Source organism: Triturus cristatus, chromosome 10 (assembly GCF_964204655.1).
Source record: "Triturus cristatus chromosome 10, aTriCri1.1, whole genome shotgun sequence".
Classification (NCBI taxonomy): domain Eukaryota; kingdom Metazoa; phylum Chordata; class Amphibia; order Caudata; family Salamandridae; genus Triturus; species Triturus cristatus.
The window spans coordinates 439,653,362-439,673,339 of NC_140593.1; the positions used below are offsets into that span (position 1 = coordinate 439,653,362).

The 19,978-nt window shown below is 43.2% G+C and overlaps 1 protein-coding gene across 36 annotated transcripts in view; it reads left to right on the top strand.

Annotated features, from left to right (window-relative positions):
* SVIL (supervillin) overlaps positions 1-19,978 on the top strand; it is a 635,411-nt gene that overhangs the window by 438,587 nt on the left and 176,846 nt on the right. For all 36 annotated transcript variants that reach the window (XM_085631809.1, XM_085631813.1, XM_085631820.1 and 33 more), the window contains 4 exons: positions 1,526-1,694; positions 4,066-4,155; positions 4,414-4,500; positions 12,349-12,523. In XM_085631809.1, coding sequence (XP_085487935.1) covers positions 1,526-1,694; positions 4,066-4,155; positions 4,414-4,500; positions 12,349-12,523 — 521 coding nt within the window. The remainder of the gene's footprint in view (positions 1-1,525; positions 1,695-4,065; positions 4,156-4,413; positions 4,501-12,348; positions 12,524-19,978) is intronic.

Below are 19,978 nucleotides of genomic sequence, written 5' to 3' on the forward strand. Positions count from 1 at the left end.
CCCAATAGAATTATTTCAGGGCTTTATAGCCTGTACTCTTCGAAACTCTGTACGCTATGCTTGAATTTAGCGTTTAAATCGAGAAAAGTGAAAATGGTATGACAGCCAAGATAGTCTATCTACCCCATTCATGCAGTGGTTTTCTGGTCCACATCTGTAGTAAAGTTGATCACTGAAGTGAGACTGGTTTCTAAGAGATCACCCAGTTATGCCAATGTGTGTAGCATTTTGTTTTTTAGATGAACCCAATTAGAGTGGTAGTCCATTGGCAATTGGAAAGACCAGAATTTATTAACCTGCTCTATCCCTAGGTTACCTTCTTTGATTACCTGCTGATTATGATCTGTCAGTCAGATAGCATAATGGTGGGTTTAGTATTACTTTATAAAGGGCCTTCCTTCACCACCATACCACAATGTAAATGATATAGCCGTTTGGTTCCTCACCAAAACTTGCTCACTTATTTAGCCTTTGGGCAGCCACTTACAGGTATCAGGGACAGCCACAATCCTGCAGTTGCATAGACCCTGGAAGCTCAATGTTGATATGAATAGTTCAGCCCATCGTCTGCATTTGATATGAAGATGTATTGGGATGTAGTCGCCTCTGCATCTGGGGTGTTGAGGTTGTAGATTCTCAAACCTTATGTAAAAGGTGGCTTTACATTTACAGTTTTACGACGAAAAAGGTCCGCTAATGTTGAGCTGTACTTAACATTACATATGAACTTTAATCCTTTTTTAATGTTTTTTTTTTTTTAAACTGTCTCCCCTATTGAATGGGCCAGTCGGATTTATTTTTCCTTTTTGCATAAGTAAAACATTTTTTCAAGGAATGTTGTGGCTTTTGTTTACCCCTTTATGTGCAGTGGTGCTCCAGCTCCGTTGAAAAGTTGTAAGTTATTAATTAGCTTGTTTATGTGTATATAGTTGAACCTTTATTTTCTCACCCAAACTATTTTTGAAGGGAGAGGAAACCTCTGTCCTATGTCTGTAGCTTAATAACTGATCTCTGCCCTCTGTAATTTGATTCAACAGTTTGATTCAGCAAGGCTTGCACGTGAGTGAGATAGAGCACTTGATTTTTTTTCTACACTGTTTACTAATACAAATGTTGAGAATTAAGGTACTTTTTGTGGTGTTTTTTATTTTTATTCTTATTAATTTACTCACCTTACCAGGCACAGCAAGATCTTTATATGGTTCACTCGTGCATAGGGTTGCCTTCAGTCGACTATGCTGATCATTTAAGAAACACCCTTTGAGATCAATTTGGAAGCTCCGTGATTTTTAAAAGTATGCTTCTGCAAAGAACAGAACGACTGGAATTTGTCCAGTGCAAACACTACAATGCTGCACCACATGAAAATCTACTTTCCACTCCAAATACAAAGATCTTGTAGCTTGTCTTTTTATCAGCGACAATCTCAGTTCAAATTTCTTTATCCTTTGAAATAATGTTAGTTTTTGGTTGTGGACAAAAGGTTTGTCACACATTTTTTACAAAGTTTTCCTTTTCCCTTCAGAGGACAGATGCCCATGAGACCCAAATGACCATTGAGGAGAGGAAGCACATGAGTATTGAAGAGCGGAAACATCTGATAAATATTCAGGAAGAGGCCTGGAAAACAAAGGGCCGAGGCGCAGCCAATGACTCCACACAGTTCACAGTAGCTGGCCGGATGGTGAAGAAAGGTCTGCATTCAAATCCAGAGTCTTTTCTTTTCTACTGAGATGTACGTGTGACAAAGATTGACGTGTAAAATTGTTCAGATACTAGATGATGTGAAACCACTTAAACTGGATGTACAATAACAGACTTTTGCAGCATTCATCTGTTCTAGATTCACATGCTGTGCATTCTGACATTTAGTGGCAGGGTACGGAATTGTTTCTACTTGAATTTTTTTCTGGGAAGTGACATAGTAACATCAGAGCTTACTACATCTACAGTAAGCAAACAATTGCCCATTACGCCAGTGTCAATTTTATATGCTTTTCAACATGTGGGTCCGTAACCCAAAAAGTTTTTTTGTCTTATGGGGTAAGTGGTGATTTCCTGCTTCTACATGTTTAGCCACAACCTAGTAGTTGGCTCTAATTTCATGTTTTTTTCCACCGAAAAAAATTGAGGACCTTTACAAACCGTAATATTAAAATTATCCTAACCCTTCATTATTTAGTATCTTGAAGTGTTTTTATTTTGTTTTTTTGAGCAGTCTCCAGATGAATTTAGGGTGTCACGGCTCTACTCCTGTCACCAGAAAAATACTAATTGCAGTCTAGGTTTGCTTCCTATATTCAGTGGTCTCGAATACTTTAGTGCCCAGATGGATACCTGCAAGCCTTGTATGGCCGCTGCTTCTGATCACCCCCTTACCTCTGAAGAGATTTAAAGACCTTGCCCTTAACAAGGGCACCAACATTTCGCCGAAGTCTGGTCATATCCTTACATAACAAGGTGGTTTCCCAATGGCATATTTTCAGTTAGCCCTCGAAGCTGAAAAGTTATTAAGAGGAATACATCTTTCAGCTGAACTTAAACGGCAAAGTACTTGAACATCCAAGAGTTTCGCACTACTAAAAAAACTGAGGCCCAAGTCACACAGCTGTTTTCAAAACTAAGTGAAATGAGTGCTTAAAAGCAGCGCTAGAGTCTAAATCCCACTTTAGTCAGAACAGGTCAATTTTCACCTATATAGTGGTATCATAAAGGAGCGGCTTTGGTTGTTTGTAAAATCCGTACTGGGATCTGTTATGAGCATTTTGGAGGAAAGGAGGAAGTAGGTGGACACGTGCACAAGAAGGTGAACTTACAGTACCTCACATGTTTGTGGGGTTTCATAGGTCTTTGGCAGGTGGTTTCTCAACCTGAAAACAGTTGGTGCTTTGTTCCTGTTAATCCATAAGCGGATTGAATTTCAAGGTGGTGAAAGAACAAACACTCAAACTGGGTGGGTGTGAAGAAGGGGTTATCCCATTGCGGGGAAAGAAAGCCTGAAATGAGTGTGGCTAGACATTAAAATCCCCCACTTGTAAGTACTAATTTCAGAATGCTGGAACGTTGGCTCAAGCGAGTACTGCTGGAAAGATAGGCAAGTCACAACTTCCCAGGAATACTCCTTCTAATTTTAAGAAAGTTAGACATTTGCTCAAAATATTGAAGTAATTCTACGGCAGGCGATTGCTAAAAGGGCACATTGACCTCCTGAAATACTTGTGTTCAGGTTTGCCAGCTCAGATCTTTTCATTTTCTCCTGTTACCAAAGCCCACCCCCATTCCCCCTTATAAGCGGAATTTGCACGAATTGTAAAAGACTGCAAGTATTATCATTGATACATTCCCTCCTTAAGCCATAAAACGACGATGGCTTAAAATATTCATGTCTCACGTAAGCGGCCCCTGAATGCTCTCAACAGTGACCCCACCGATTCTAGAAGAAACCATTTCTAACTCTGGCACTTATCTATTGTCTGAAACCTGAATCTAGCAGCACCTACCATACATTCATAAATGATGAACAGTCCGTGACGTGACTGAAGGCAGAACTCACATGTATACCACAAAATTATAGCCGGATGTGAATTGTTTTACTGAATGGACGTGTTGAACATCGGCTCGATGCAGTTTGTCCAGTGGTTTTCCGCTCTGCTTTTTTAAAACTTTTGTATAAAAATTATATAAATTGCACGTTAAATCTCATCCAAACAAGGCGGGCATTTTTTTGCAATTGATTTTGGGGTCTTAAAAGCACCACTGTGAGTGATTTGATGGGTACATCTTGCACCACACTTCAGAGCAATTTCCGACGGTCTTTATACTAATTTGAGTTTCATATTATTCAATTTTGCTTCCACGTGTTTGGTCATCTGTTTATACCTAGTACATAAAGATATGCATTGGTATTGTATGACCATTTTAAATGCACTGTTGGTATATGATCAATATGATTTTTTTTTTCTGAGCGATTATAGTGTGTAACTTTGTTTGTTCCTTTGTCATTCCTTTCTCTATGCAATATAAGATTTTGGTTGCCTTTCTCTCAAAGCTGTCTTTGTTTGCTAGGACTAGCATCGCCAACAGCCATAACTCCAGTTGCCACACCACTCTCCTGTCGATTTAAGTCCAACACACCAATTTCAAAGCCGTTTGAGGGTATGTTAAATGGTTCCATTTTTTTTAAATATAGAACACCTGGATTGATTTCGTGGCCTCTTGCTACTTAAGGGTGTCTGACTATGCAGACCTATATTTACTGTTTTTAAGTTTTTCCAATGATGTGTTCTCCTAAAGATGGGAAGTTATTCAAACTTCCCATTTGAAACCTGTCCGTGGTATGCAATCACAATGTTCAGTTGAATTTGTCAGTGTTTGCGATCATCTCTATTTATTGCATACCAACTTTCCTTTTAGAATTTGAAGCTACACCTGACATGCATTTGGAGTCTGACATGAAGCTGGATAAACTAGAATCGTTTTTGGGACGGTTACATAACAAAGGTGGGTAATCATTATCTTATAAGATGACATGGGGCATAATGACTTTCTGTACTGCTTTAGACCCTTTCCAGACTATTTACTAGGGTTAAATTATGTTCAGAAATTGAACCAATTTGGCACTTCGAGATGTTCTGGCATATGATTTGTTGTTTATCGGTATGGAAGTTCCAATTATCACACTACAAACCAATTGGTCCTTTATTTAGTAGTCTCGCAATGTGCACTATAATGCTGAGTTAAGTGCAGTTTTGGCTTTTTTGATATTTTGATTGTTAATTTATCTCTGGTTGTCCAATGCCATGCATGAGTAAACCTTAGCAATTTTCTTTATTCCCCTCTTGTGCCGGAAGTTAACTTATAGAAAAAGCTTAACGTTGTGCCCAATGAGGATATTTCCCTCACTGCACAAATGAATACAGTATGAACTTTGTTTTTTTTCACTCATTATACTTGTAGGTACATGTTGCGATTTTTATCCAGACCATTCCAGGTAAAGAGCACCTGTACTTGTGTGTTTATTTTTTATGATTTTATCTTTTTATCTGCCCCAAACTGCACTGTCTGAACTCCAAACTATTCAGAATTGCCCTGTTAGCATCTGAAAAATTATCAAACTTCTTCATGCCCAATTTCCTAAGTGAAAGCTTTGTTTGTGTAAACCAAAGAAAATGCTTCAACACTGTTTTTTATGCATCTGCAGTACTGATAACCTCGGTTCACTTTTTTCTCTGTCGTGGTTCATGCTTTACCATGCTACGGTTGGGCACCTAAGCCTGTCATCATGGAATGGCCTATTCTTCTGCACAGGATGCCAACTCTTTCTTTTGGAAAATTAGTTCAGACTGGTCCAATTTATTCTTTTTTCAGCTTTACGAGTTTATTTTATAGTATCTTGCATCTAAAAAAACCTATCTGTTCAACTAATAAATATTTATCACTTGAAGAAAAGAACATTGTACCATGCCTCATTTCATTCTGCATATTCTAGAAGAGCTTTATATAATGAAGGAAATTCTTGGACCAGGGTTGTGCATGATATTAGGTGATAATTCAAATGCACCCAACTGTTCGTTGTGTGAAATGGCCAGGCCTAACAGTTGTTTATCTTAAATTCCCTTATTTGGGGAAGGGGTTGGGGGGTGGGGTTACCTATTTGTGATGCTCGCACCTGAGGTGGAGGGCTGGATTTATCATGTTGCTCTGACGAAGAAAACATGCAACAATGCCCAGACCTTGGAAGGGGCAAAAAAAGGATCTGAAGTGCTCGTCTGGGTGTGGGATATCGTCTGAAGAGTCAAATTCTGAGATGTCTGAAATGCCCAGGTCTTGGCTCGGGTATCATAAATACTTCAATCTGTAACCTTTCTGAAATTCCCAGACTTTGGGAAGGGGTGCGGCATATCTAAAACGGTTTAATCTTTTGGAAGGGGTGGGGGGGGGATGCCCAGAACTGAAGGTATTAAAAGCTCTGGCTTTTAAAGAGTGCCTTTTCCCAAAAAATTCAAATACTGCAGAGATGGTGTGGGAGGTTTCAAATGCCACAGGGATGGGAAGATAGCAGAAATGCCCATACCTTGCTGTTTATCTGTAGTGCAACACCTCTGGGTGAGAAGTATTTTAAAATCATCAAAGCTAGAGTTTGGGAAGGTGTGGAGGTATGTAGGATGCCTACATCAATAATTTAGGGGTTGAATATCTTAGATGCTCTTATCTTGAAGGGAGATCTGAAATGCCAAATCTTGCCATGGGCAGCAATCCATCTGAAATGGCTCAGGGTGGTTCAAATGCACAAATCTTGGGGTGGGGTAGGGAGGGCATTGGGGTAAGTTATGCTAAGGTCTTTGGGGTGGGATCTGGACTGCCTATAACTTGGTGGTTCTGAAATTGCTGTGCTATGAGGTTATCCGAAATGGTCAGTCCTTGAATGCTTGTGGGGAGAGGGTTGAATTTTTGGAAATACTCAGACCTCAGTGCTTGATTTGAAATGTCCAGACTGAGGTTGCTTTGGTTCTTGTGATGTTGCGGGCTAGACAATTTTTGTCCGCTTCTCCTTGGGATGGGGCATCTGGGCTCAAAGGGTCTTTGGGGTGTAGTGTTTCTCCGTCCGGCGTCACTCGCGGTGGAGGGGGCCTGCCAACAGAGGCTGCAGGCAACATCTGGGAGTTCATGAGGAGTCACTTCGCAGTGGGCTGTACCTTGACGGCTTGGGGACCGCGCTAACACTGTTGGCACACTTCAACATGGGCTATGGGCTCAAGTGCATTGGTGGCGGAGGTTTTGGCAGGTCTGGAATTTTCATGATCCTTTTGCTGTATGCAGGGGACAGGTCCTCTGTCCCTAGTCAGGTCTTGGTTCCTGGTTGAAGGCTGGCAGATCTCCTGGGTTTTGGGGACTCCGCAGTTGCGGGACAAGTGGACCTTTTGTGCAATAGGCAGTCATCTGGCAGGCCGACAGGGTGGAAGCCAAGTCAGTTGCTGGGTCTTCTGTTCTTGCTGTGAGACTCTTGTCCATCTTCCATCTTCGTCGTCATGATCTGCTCTTCTGGTGCCAAAGGCTCCCCTAAATACTCAGTTATGGGGCGTTAGGGGAGTGTATGGTAGTAGCCAATGGGCTCTTGACCCTTGGGGTCACTAAGCCCCCTATATGACCACTTTCTGTTGGAATATGGCATAACCCTGTCACCAAAATTCCTAATTATGCCATCACAAAGATGGCTACTTCTGAAAAATCGTGTCCACCCCAGTTTAGCCTACCTTCAGGGTGATACTTGCCTGGGAGTGGCATGCCTACCTGATTATCTAATTGTTCTGCCTGTCTAGGTGCCAAGCGGGCTCTGGACAAATGGGGTGGGTTTCCGCTCGCCTGCGGGGAGCCAAATTTGTATTTCAAAGGCTCTTTGAAGCTTGCTGACCTAGGAAGGCAAATCGGCAGGTCATTCTGTGAAAGGGGATGTGACCTCTCTTCCCAGGCAGGCTTTTGTTTTGGACCTCCTCAGAGCAAAATGCTCTGAACATAGGTCAGAACGGTGTTTAGGGTGCCCACCAGAGCCTGGTAGGTTTTCAGGGTCACCTCTAAGGTGTACTCTGGGTGCATGTATTATTAAATCAAACACCGAAATCAGTGTGGGTTTCAGTACAAGATGTTTGATACCAAACATCCCTATCTTCAGTGAGGCCATCCTATAGCTGTGGAACCTGTTCATCAGTATCCAACACATGTTTTAAAATGGCTTCCCTGGCCACTTGTGCTGGCAGTAATAGGACTGTCCACCACAGGGGAATATTTGCTCAGTACAGGGGCATATCTGCTCATACAGGTATGCTCTCACATGTAATATTCAGCACCCTGCCTTAAGGCTGTTATGCCTGCTGTAGGGGTGAATTACAAATAACATGCAGTGTTGGGGGACATGGCACACAGGGATGTGATGTCATGTTTTCAGTTTTCTCTGCACCAAAACACTCTCCATGCGATAGCAACACTGCATGAGTTTGGTGATTTGTGCCTTAGGGTGGCAGCCCTTGGTGGACCTTCTTTAGTACCTCTGGCACCAGGGGTACCACTTGCAAGGGATCTATTGAGGGAACTAAAGGCATTGTCAATTGGGGGGGAAACAATAGCACCTTTTAAGGAAAAGAGCACTAGTGCTGGGGGACCTGGTTAGCAGGCACCCAGTGCACTTCAAAGTTGCATCAAATACAAGGCAAAAGGGAGGAGAGATACTGCAACAAGAACACAGCTCCCTACAGGTTAGGTTATTAGAAATGCTCAGACCTTGTAGGTTACTGAAATGTCAAATTCTTGAAGGGAGCTATAAATGCTATGTTCCAAATGCCCAGACATGCGAAATAGATGGTATCCGAGATTCACAGATCGGATTTTCTTTAAAAATGCCTAACCCTTGAAGGTTGTTTGAAGCACGCAGGCCTTGGGGACTGCAGTCATCTGCACTGCACAGACCTGGCAAACTGGTATGTTTCTAAATGCCCAGGTATTGTAGACCTAGAAATCATGGAAGGTATCTGACATGGCTAGCCTTTTTAGCGGATGGGTCTCCAGGGTAATAGGCCTTCACCCCAGCATGTATAATTCCCAGAGCTTGGTGGAAGATCATACAGGTGCAGATCTTCAGGATATATGATTTGATAGACATTGGGTACCTGAAATGCCTAGACCTCAAAGGGTTCTGTAAAATACCCTGAAACACTTCTCAATCTCTAAGCAACTACATTATTTACCCACTTGTGGTAAAATACCTTGAAAATAAATTATACACAAATAATTAGCATTTATACACCAAGAATAAAAACCTGTATCTGAAACTATTGATGGCAATGATTGAAGGACCAGAAGAGAATGCCATTAACCATAGGAAGTTCTTTGACTTTTTGAATCCCCTTACTTTCCAAGAAGTTGTCTCCGTAGGTAAGTTGTTGAACCCCTTTGGTGCATGTTATGATTGCAGCATGTGCTGTAGCCATTCGTGTGTACTCCAGCCACCTGAGGTTGAGTTTGGAGTATTGCAGCCTGTTTTAATTCTGTATCTTGTTTTGGGCATGTGTGGAACATCTTTCACTCTTGTTTGCTGAAATCCAAAATGCAGAGAGGCAGTCTATTTGTTTTTCTTTCCCTTTTCAATGTGGTTTGGAGCAGTTTACCAGTGTTCTTTGGAATTACTGGATTGAGCCAAGACTCCACACTGAGGACTAGAAAAGTGAGAGCAGTTATGAAGGAATTCAATTTCCAAATCATTTTTTAAGCCATGCCCTCTCTCCAGCATGGGGGCAAAAAGAACAATTGGTGGACAGAATGCAGAACAATGTCATACATTCACCACAGTACAGAGATCTGGGTGAAAATCAATTTTTTTGCTCACCATGCCATTCCAGTTTGGACCCAGCCATATGCAAATCCGTCTTGACCCTGCGCCCAATGGGAACAGTCCAGCCCGAACCGCCAGGCCAGGTCAAAAGAAGGATGGATTTAACCCAGATCTCTTGACTGGGAGTGAATGTTTTGTTCTGCATTCCGTCCACTGATTGTGTGTCCTCTGCTTTCTCGCCCTAAGTGCGCCAGGTAGTCCCAGACGTGGGTCCTGGGCTCACTGTGCCACTGGAATCGAGCTATCCTTGCTGAAGAGGGGTGAAACCCCGAAACCGGTCCTAGGATGCTTGTTTCCGGTCCAGGGAGGATATGGCTTGGCAGTTCGGGCTGGACTGTTCCCATGAGGCACAGGGTCAAGACTGATTTGCATGCGGCCAGGTCTAAACTGGGGTGACATGGTGAGCAAAAGAATGATGGATTTAACCCAGATCTCTTGACTGGGGGTGAATGTTTTGATTTGTTCTGCATTCCGTCCATCAATTGTGTTCTTTGCTCTCTTCAGCATGGGACACCACATCTCATAAGAATGACTAATGGGGGGGGGGGGGGTTGGGGGTGGGGTTTGCACATGGGTAATGGGGTTTTGTAAGGTGTGCCTTTTTACTACCATTGTAAAAATAGCACCACTAAGTCTGTCTACTCAGGCATTGCACCAAAGATGGGTGCAAGGTATGCAAGTCTTTCGCTAAAAACATCATGCATCCTTTAAGGGAAAGTTACTGATCGCTCAGTTAGATGCTACAGTCAAGAAGCTTTCAAAGTAGGATTACTACGATACTGAAGGAGTAGTATGTAGAACAGTCAATTTGGGACCTGGACAAAAAGGATTGACTACCAGATAGTGAAGACAACATAAGACTTTGGTCTCAACTCCACAATGAATATTCACTGTGAAAGTTACAGGTTTAAGTGGGACACTCCTCAAAATATGGTTCAGGTGAAATACAACACTCATTCAGAGCCTCGAGGAAGTCCTTGAAATTAGGTTTACACGCCATCCATTGAACAACATAAAAGAGGGTCTGAATCCAAATGAAAATCCTCCAAAAGGAACAGATGTGTATCAGACGAAGTAGGGTTAATCTAGAATACTGTTTTTGACTAAATGTCACAATTTGGGTGGACAGAAGACCGTATAAAATCCATACAGATTCAGATCCCTTCAAGCAAACACCTATTTCTAAGGGGTAACATGAACAAATCTTACCTTTAAGGATGTAATTTAAACCTGGGTGGTTTTGCAGTTCCTGAGTAAAGAAGCCAAATTAAATGAGCCTTAATCACTACTTTTAGCACTTAATCACTTTTATCACCACTCCATGGAGGGCCTCAGGAAGAGCTAGAAAGGGCAGTACAGGTGAAAGGTAAGGAGCAAAAGGATGCTTGACCTTCATATCCTGCTGACTCGCCTTGTGAAAGAGTGGAGGGTGATTAGCAGTAGGATAATTGGTTAAAAGCATTGCTTTGTAACAAGACATGATGATTTAACTAAAATTCAAAGGAAAGCTTTCCATCATGGAGAGGCCATGCACGTACAAGAAAGACTCCTAGAACTTCTTACAAGAACAGATGACTGGTCAGTATTTATCAATGCTCAAAACAGATTTAAAATGAACAAAATGTAAAAACTTGGTAAATACTAGGTCCCTAACCTCATGTTGAAAGATTATAGAGGTGCTCCACAGCATTCAATTGACATTAACAGATTTTTGCTACCAGAAATTGTGATAGTTTGCAAGCCAATAGGAGCATCCACAAGACCAGGACAGTAAAACGTTTGACGTTGAGGGGAAGAGGTGGCATGAAATGGAGGAACTTCTCCAATATGTCCTGGTGATCTATAGAAAAAGAACAGGAATTGGCGCAGAAAAAAACGGTGTTTGCCGCATTCCATGTACAGCATAGGCCTGCAGTCGACCGCTTGCTGTATTAATTCCATTCTTTTGCTTGTGTGCAGTGCCTTCGAGCCCCCACCTTCTTCCTTTAGAATGACTGACTGCAGCCATTTGTGAGTGGGGATATATATAACATTTTGATGTCATTAGTTGTAGTGTACTCTTTATATCCTAATTAAAAAAGTAGCTAATGATTTACATGCTGAAACTTGAATATTTATCCTTCAACAAAATCAGTATTTTTAATCATCAAAGGCAAATTGGTTGATTCCAATAAACGAGTGTCCAGATATTTGAATCCTTTTGTGTTTGCATCATTATTATAGTGCAGGAAAGTTGGTAGACTTCTAGTGATAAGCTATAGACTTGATTCTGGTATCCAGTTGCTTGGTAGTTGTAACTTGCTTTATCATCTGATGCAGTTACAACTGTAGAAAGTCTCTTCCTGTTTATTCGGAGTGCTTAAAATTGGAGAATAAAAGTGCTTGCACTCAGAGGACTTGTTTGCTTCTCAGAAGTGCTGCTACTCTCCCTTCAAATTAAGCATGTGCAGGCACTCTGTATATGACGGGAATAGCCCATTCAAATCAATTTTCGCTTGTGATACTGTTTTGACTTAGGGAAAACTAATTACGAAAATGGAAGTCTTTCTCAACACTAACAGCCGGAGTCTTGATCTTAAATCTTACATTGCGAGAATGCTCATTTTAGGGATGAGGTAGGACTATGAAAATATTGGGAATAATCAGATTTAACAAACTGAATAGCACTATTGGAGTTTGCAAATCATTGCTTTATGTATTGGCTGGTTACTTAGAAAATGTTTTGTGTTCCGATCACCCATGTTTTGTCATTGATGGTTTAAATGTTCTGATCTTTCAAGTACTTACTCTAATGATTTATTTAGCAAAGTATGTTTTACTTATTTTCAGTGCTATTAGCATTTTTTTAAACTCAAAGCTTTGAAATTTGTTTTTGTAAATATAGCCAATAAAAAGTATGCAATTTAATGAATAAAGGGAATGAAAGTTTAAATCTGGATTATGCTTTTTTTTTTTTCAATTAACAGTTGGGATTCAAGACACTCTCTTGACAGTCACTGCAAAATCTGTGAAGGAAGTAATGAAGCTAGATGATGATGAAACCTTTTCAAGGTTCTATCGGAATATGGATTCTCCTTTACCTCCTCATCCACTTGAGATTGCTGAAGACTTTGATGCCATCTTTGACCCTGATGCACCAAAGTGAGTATCCGTTTTCCCTTTCTTCCTCCCACCACAAACTGCTTTTCACAAAATACAATATAACATTTATTATAATGATGAAGTACACATAGTCTCTTTCATGTGTTTATTCTTAACACCCACCAAATACACAGCGATGACAGCAGGCTATGGCTCCAACTGTCCCTTCAGTCCCTTGAACACTCTCCACCCATGTCATCACATTCCGAGACAGAACTATCCCTTAAAGGAGAAGCTACAACACATCTTCCCTTTATAAAAAATGTAAAAACACAAAAGAAAGCATAAAAAGAAGAAAGATAAAATAACACAGTTTAAGCAAATACATAAGACTTGCAGATACAAATATAAAACAACTTAATACCATTAGTGCTTTACACAGTAGTCTTGAAGATACAATGGTGGTCTCCTGATCCTGGAACCATGAGTATGTGGATCAGAATGAGTACAATTTTCATAACATTTTGGAACTTTGGGCTGAGACGGGGGAATCTCTGTGTCCATTCCCAGAATGAACACATTTAGACAAACGAGACATACTCCACACATCTCCCCCATCAAGCATAACTACATTTCTCATGACTTTAACAATACGCCTCCGTCCAAAATATTTTGTACCACCTTTGGGAGACCAAACTGCTTTCTTAACAAATACCAGGTCACCAATTTTCCAAGTAGATTGACATACCCCATTTCTCATATCAAACCTACGCTTGTAATTCTCTTGATATTTGTTAAGTCTCCAATTCTTCACAACACAACCCCTGTCTTTCACACTCAACCAAAGAGGATTTAACTTAGAACCAGCTGTTCTTCCCTTAAGTTTTTCAAATGGGGAACAGCCAGTAACACTATTAGGTGTATTCCTATGTGCCCACAATTTTTCTCGTAGAATGGGCTTGAGTGGAGCTCTTCTCTCTAAGGCACTCTGAGCGGAAGCTCTAATCAATCTATTCATACTTTCAACTAACCCATTTGCCTGAGGGGCATAAAGGGCAGTTCTGTGATGTGTGATTGAAAGATCTTTCAAGAAATTGTTTCCTTGGTGGGTGTTCCTTTTAAATCGTCGCCAGTATTATAATGATGAAGTACACAGTCTCTTTCATGTGTTTATTCTTAACACCCACCAAATGCACAGCGATGACAGCAGGCTATGGCTCCAACTGTCCCTTCAGTCCCTTGAACACTCTCCACCCATGTCATCACATTCCGAGACCGAACTATCCCTTAAAGGAGAAGCTACAACAACATTGTTGTCAATAATTGTACTAGGTAGATGGTAACCATTGCATAGCTAACTGTATCTAATGTCCTAGCCTGCCTGTCAACAGTCTTAGCGGATTGGACATTGTACCAATGGGGGCTGGGAGGGGATTTTAATGCAGTTGTAGACAGATAAATCAGGCACACTTCTGCCACACCCATTCCTTCAATCAATACGCTGACCCCCGGGACTGCCACAGCACAGCTAGACATGAACACTGCATTCCGCGACTATTACACACTACTATATACTGCCCCCAGACCCAGCAAAGGTCGCCTTCCCTTTTTTTAACCACATGGGAACTGCCAAAAGTGTCTGACTGACCAGGTAACTCTTGGTGCCACTATTTCAGCAGGCAAGACACGGAGTGATCAAAGCACTCACCCGCAGTAAAACGCCAGGCCCCACAGCATTCCCATCAAATTCTACTCTACGTATGCAACACTTTTAGTGCCTCAATTAGAAAAATTAGAGTCCCTCTCTTTAGAACGGTTCCCTGCTGCCTACTACCAGGGAGGCATCAGTGACCGCACTGTTAAAGCCTGGCTAGTCACCCACAGATCTTACTTCATATAGACCCTTGCCGTTTTTACATAGAGTATAACATTTTAAGTTAAATACTAGCGCACAGGCTTCTCCCGCTGCTCCATGAGTTATTATACACAGATGAATGTGGCTTTGTTCTTTGGCGATGTACCTCCCTCAATATTTCATTTGTTTCAAATAATGGATGCTGCTTGTGGGCAATGCCTGCTGGCTGACTGTGTGTCCCTAGATGTTCGCCAGGCTTTTGACACACTAGGTTGGGCATACGTGATAGCAGCATTTATCAGATTCGGCATCCCCTCCGACTAAATTAGATGGGTGACCTTGTATACAACACCCACGGCGAGGGCTTGTACTGGGCCTTATATCTCCGACTCCAATTGGATGGTCCGGGGGACACAACTGCACTGCCCCCTTTTTGCCCTTACGTTTGTGCTCTCCATCGAACCTATTGTGCAACAAATCCGACGGGAGGCTGTTGAATAGGGAATCCCCATAGGCCGTATAGTCCATTCTCTGTACTTGTATGCTGACGACATGTTGTATATTAAAACCCTCCAGGGGCGTTTAGCTGGGACAGTCCATGTTGGACTTGGCCCTTTTTTGGGCTAAAGTTCCTTAAACTTTTTGCCTTCCTCCTAGACCTTTTTTCTGACATTGTGTTGCCGAATTAGATGCTTTGGGCACTTTGCCACTGCTAATCAGTGTCAAAGTGCAAGTGATCCTTGTATAAAGTGTTATGATAATTGGTTGTTCATAATTGGTATGTTTGTCTTACTAGTAAGTCCCTAGTAAATTGCACAATATGTGCCAGGGCTGGTAATACAAATGCTACTAGTGGGCCTGCAGCACTAGTTGTGCCACCCACATAAGTGGCCCCAAAAAGATCTCAGGCCTGCCACTGCAGTTCCTGTGCACAGTTTGTTAAACTACCTTGTCCTGACAAGTTCACCCACTTGCCAGGCCTTACCCTTCCATTTTTATGCACATCAGACACCCCTATAGTAGGCCCAAGGTACCCCCTGGGCAGGGTGCAGTGTATGTGCAAGGTAGAACATGTACTGAGGTGTGTACCATGTCCTGACAGTGAAAAACTGCCAAATTCGTTTATCACTGCTGCAAGGCCATCTTGCCCAAAGGACAGAATGGGGAATGCTGTTGCATGTTTCCAACATATCTTCCCATAGGCATATGATGGAGAGGTGAAGTTTAGTGTGCCTGAATTCAGAATTTGATAACACATCTTTCTATGAATTGTGTGTTCAGAAACCACACTTTTAAAAGTGGCTGGTTTCTTGTCCTAACCATCCTGTGTTTCTCTGCCTGGTTGTGTATTAACTGTCTGGGTTTGGATGTGACAGGGCCTGGGAGTGCCCTGACACCACAGGAGAGTAGGTGAGACACCACAGGCTGGCCTGCGTTTGGTGTAGGGGGAGAGTAGCCCCTTTGATGCGAAGAGACCTGTGCTGCTGCCACTAAGGAATGGCTCCACCTCCTGCAGAGTGTCTGGTACCAGACCCCCACTATCAAAGGAAGGTGTGCACAGGCAGGAAGACACAACTGTTTGGACTGGGCTCAGAGCCCCCTGAACTCAGACTTCAAAGGCATTTAGGGGTGTAAATGTAAGAGCTGAAAGCCCTGAACTCCAGACTGACACAGGATTGAAACTACTTTGTGATCAAGAGGAACCTCTGACAAAGGAGAACAGCTGAAGAGACTGAAGGAAAGGACTGCCCTGGCTGTGTGTTCTGGGGCTGGCCTGCAATTTGCTGATTTGACTGAGGAGAGGACAAGGGACTTTGCTGTGTGCTGTGTCCCCCCTGCTTGAGAGGACTTTGCTGTGTCCTGAAGTAACTTGTCTCCAAGGGCCCGGGGAGAGCTGGCTCCATGTTGTGGAAACTCTGGAACATCAAAGTTTCTGACAGTGTCTCATCGACACTTAGTGCGTGTGCTTTTGCACGACTGAGTCTGCCGTGTGGTCGGTGGTTCTGTTTACGAGGTGCCCCATGACCGCATTGCCCCTGCAGTGTGAAACATCGTCCACGCTGCTGCATTGCTATTTGTGGCTCCAGCCGACATCATAACTGAGGCTGTGAGTGAGGATCGCCGGCCCGAGCCGCAATGTGCTATAGGATTTCTTGAAGCTAAGGAAGCTGCAAGACGAAAGAATTGTGATCGTTGTTCGCCAAGAGGATCTGCCCAAGATCGTCAACGAAGGAGATGGCAGCGCCGTAACCTGTCTGGCTACAGCGTCGCCTAGCAACGGAGCTGAGCGACGCCGGGGCTGCCCAGCAGGACGTCTGACGAGTAGAGAGCGAGGCAGTGCCCCCCCGGTAAGGCTTGGACTGCGGTCAGGAGCCTTATGTGTGTGGAGGAGTACAGGAGTGCTCCGATCTCTCTCCCGCCGCACCGCGTTAGATGCGCTGAGTCCCCGAGCGGCCCATACCTGCCCAGCAGTACCTGGGCCGCCTCATGAAGCGTACGACCGTGGTCTCTGTTGTTGGGGCCTAGTGGTGCCCGAGTTGACCGCGCAGATTGGCTTATAGCTTTAATCCCTGCATTACGAACTGCCTGATTCTTGCATTACGAACCACATTATTTTTGCATTACATACCACATTATTCTTGCATTACGAACTGCATTCTTGCTTTAAGGACTGTCTTATTTCTATGTTACGAACTGCATAGCATTAGGACTGCATTAGATCGCGAACTGCTCATTAATACCGCGAGAACCTACAAATCAATTGTTGGCCTAATAACCGGCAAAGTGAAATATTACCAATACGCATATGTTGAAATTTTATCGTTTGGTCTCATCGTATCCCTTTTTGATAAAGATATCGCTATTTTTATAAAATCTGTGTGGTGTCCATTTCTGGTGTTATCACTGTTACTGGGAGCGTAATTGCAAGTACTTTACACATTGCCTTGGAGATCAGCCTGGCTGCTCGTGCCAAGCTTCGGGGGGTTGAGCAGGGACTATCCGAGAGTGTGTCCCTCCTTTCCCTGACTAGAAGCAAGGGTCCCTATTTGGGCTAAGGTACCTACCTCAGCCAACTAGAGACCCCCAGTTCAAACAGTCCAAATATCCAAATTTGGGGCATTGTCGGGGTTGCAAGTCAGCGCAGATAAATCTTCTGTTTTCATTCGCTGATACATACGCAAACCCACACTGCCACTTGGCTCCACCTCTATACCTGTGGCTCCACATATGTTCCAGTATTGAGGGCAACCTTCTCCATCCAGTTAGCTTGTTACGCTCTCAGATCGTATTTTGGACCACATTATCTGTCAGTGACTGGGCACCTGGCACTGGCCAAGATGGTCATGGTTGGCACAAGGAACAATTTTGGGAACACAGTATATTTAAGAAATAAAAGGAGTGCCGTTTGGGGATTTAGGTACAAAGATGGTCATGCTGCCATGCCTGCTGTATCATTTTGCTAACCAAACTACAGTGGTGCCCGCATGGGTGTTCAGGCTGTTGAACAATGTTAGTGGAGCTCACGTAGGAAAAAGGGCCACTCCCGTGGGAGCAGAAAGGGGGATGACGGGGGGCTCCTTATTCCAGGATGGGGTGTTGCTCCCACATGGGGACTTTAAATACGCTCATGGGATACCTGAAAACCTTTTTCTCACACATGCTAGTATCCTTTGGTATATGTGAAGATACTGGGCACCTGAAGGAAGGGAACCGGAAATGCATGCACCACTTCAGGCGGGGCACACTATGGGACATGGCAGACACCTACCTTGTATGTTGGCCCTACTGTGGGTTTCGAGCCCACCTAACACCATTCTCTTCCTTGAAAGCGAAATGGCAAGAGGATCTTTCACATGAACTCTCGGACAAGGATTGGGCTGCTCTAGTAGCGTACCATGCTAAAATCTCTTGTAACTCGAGAATTAAATGTATCCAATTTTACATAGAGCATACCTAACTTCACACAGAATCAGCCGTATATTTCTGTTGGCACACCTCATATGTCCTCACTGTCTTATGGCCGATGCCCATCTCCTGCACATGCTGTGGTCGTTCCCTTCACTGTCTGCTTATTGGGCGTAGATTTCCACAACATTAACAGAGCTGACGGGCATAACACCCTGAGATACTCCAGCACGCTGTCTTTTAGGGCTGTATCCCAGACCAAAGAGCTCCATAGTGGTATTGGTCCGCTGTGGAACCCTTCCTGGCCTTTCCCTGTGAAATCTCCACTCCTGGGCACCCCCATGGTGAAGCCAGGCATCCCAGTGCTGCTGGGGCCGTTGTGGAGATTAAGCAAGCTATTGCCCAGAGTTGCAGCGTGGGACCCATGATTAGAATAGGCAACAAGGCGAGAATTATCGGGTCCGAGGAAATTGAATCCAAGACCTGCCGAGGCGGGGGATTGAACTCTGGTCCCAGGCCAGAACTCTGCATCAGGGTCTGCCACTCTAACCATTGAGCCACACTTCTCCACAATACAGGGGATTGCACAGGAGGCCCATCGCCCTCAAATGGGACACCCTTCTAGAAAGGTTTAGACTACAAGAAAAGGCCTCTGAAGAGGAGTAATATGCAGGTTGTTCAGGCTACACATGAAACAGATATCTTATACTGTCGCACCGCCTGCATCCTCTCACTATGGGCTGGGTGCGCACAGTGCTCTCCGTGTGCTCCAATGCCTGGCTTACTTATTAGCCCGCACTGACTGGGCACCAGTTGTACCTCGCCACTCCATCACTCTGCGGATGCTTTGACCACACACCACAGCCGCCACATTTGGTTGTTGTTTCGCACTCTGCTGTGCTAAGACTAATAAATGGGTGGCATTGTCTAGTTGTTTGGGAGTGTGGGAGGTTAAAGTTAGTAATGCATTATTCTGTGGCAATGAGTATGTACGAACAGAAACCTGTTACTTGATTAAGTTATGTATTACATGTGACCACATTCTTCCGTACTACATTGCCTATTCTGACACTGTGACCGAAATAACAATGTAATTAAGTGCAATAGTTTGTTTAAATATTTTTTTTTTAAAAACCCTCTATCTTATGTCGGCAGTATTAGTCTACTGCATTATAGGCTTCTATTTTTAATATCGAAACAGGGCTTCTTTTTGCACCTTCCTATTACTTTTGTTTACCTGTAACCTTTCTTTAAGAAAGGGGTGCCTCCTGTTTATGGCTCAAGTGGTTCTTCACCACTTCCTCCACCACTATACTATCCACAGACTTGCACTTAGGCTGCAGAAGGGAGGAAGCAGTAGTGGATATTATTTTTTTTGTTCATTAGTTATCTGGAGAGCCTCTAATATCACTAGTACTCTACATTAGGCTAAAGTCAGCATAACAGATGGATTGGCTTGGTTTACTGCTCTAACGACTTTATATAGGCACTGAGAAAAATAAAACTTATCTTGAATACTTAAAACTTTAAAAACCTGGGCTGTTACTGCCATGGTAAATGCTTTTATTGGGCATTCCAAAGAGTGCTGCTTGCTGGTACACAGTTATTAGCTATGGAGCCTGCATACTTACTCCTGTTTTCTGTTAACCTACTGCTCCCCCATTGACTACAGGCTGGCTGCCATTCTCATCGCCTCAGACTACAATTCAAGGAAGTAGTCTTTATCTTCAGAGCAATTCGGACTTGTTTACAAA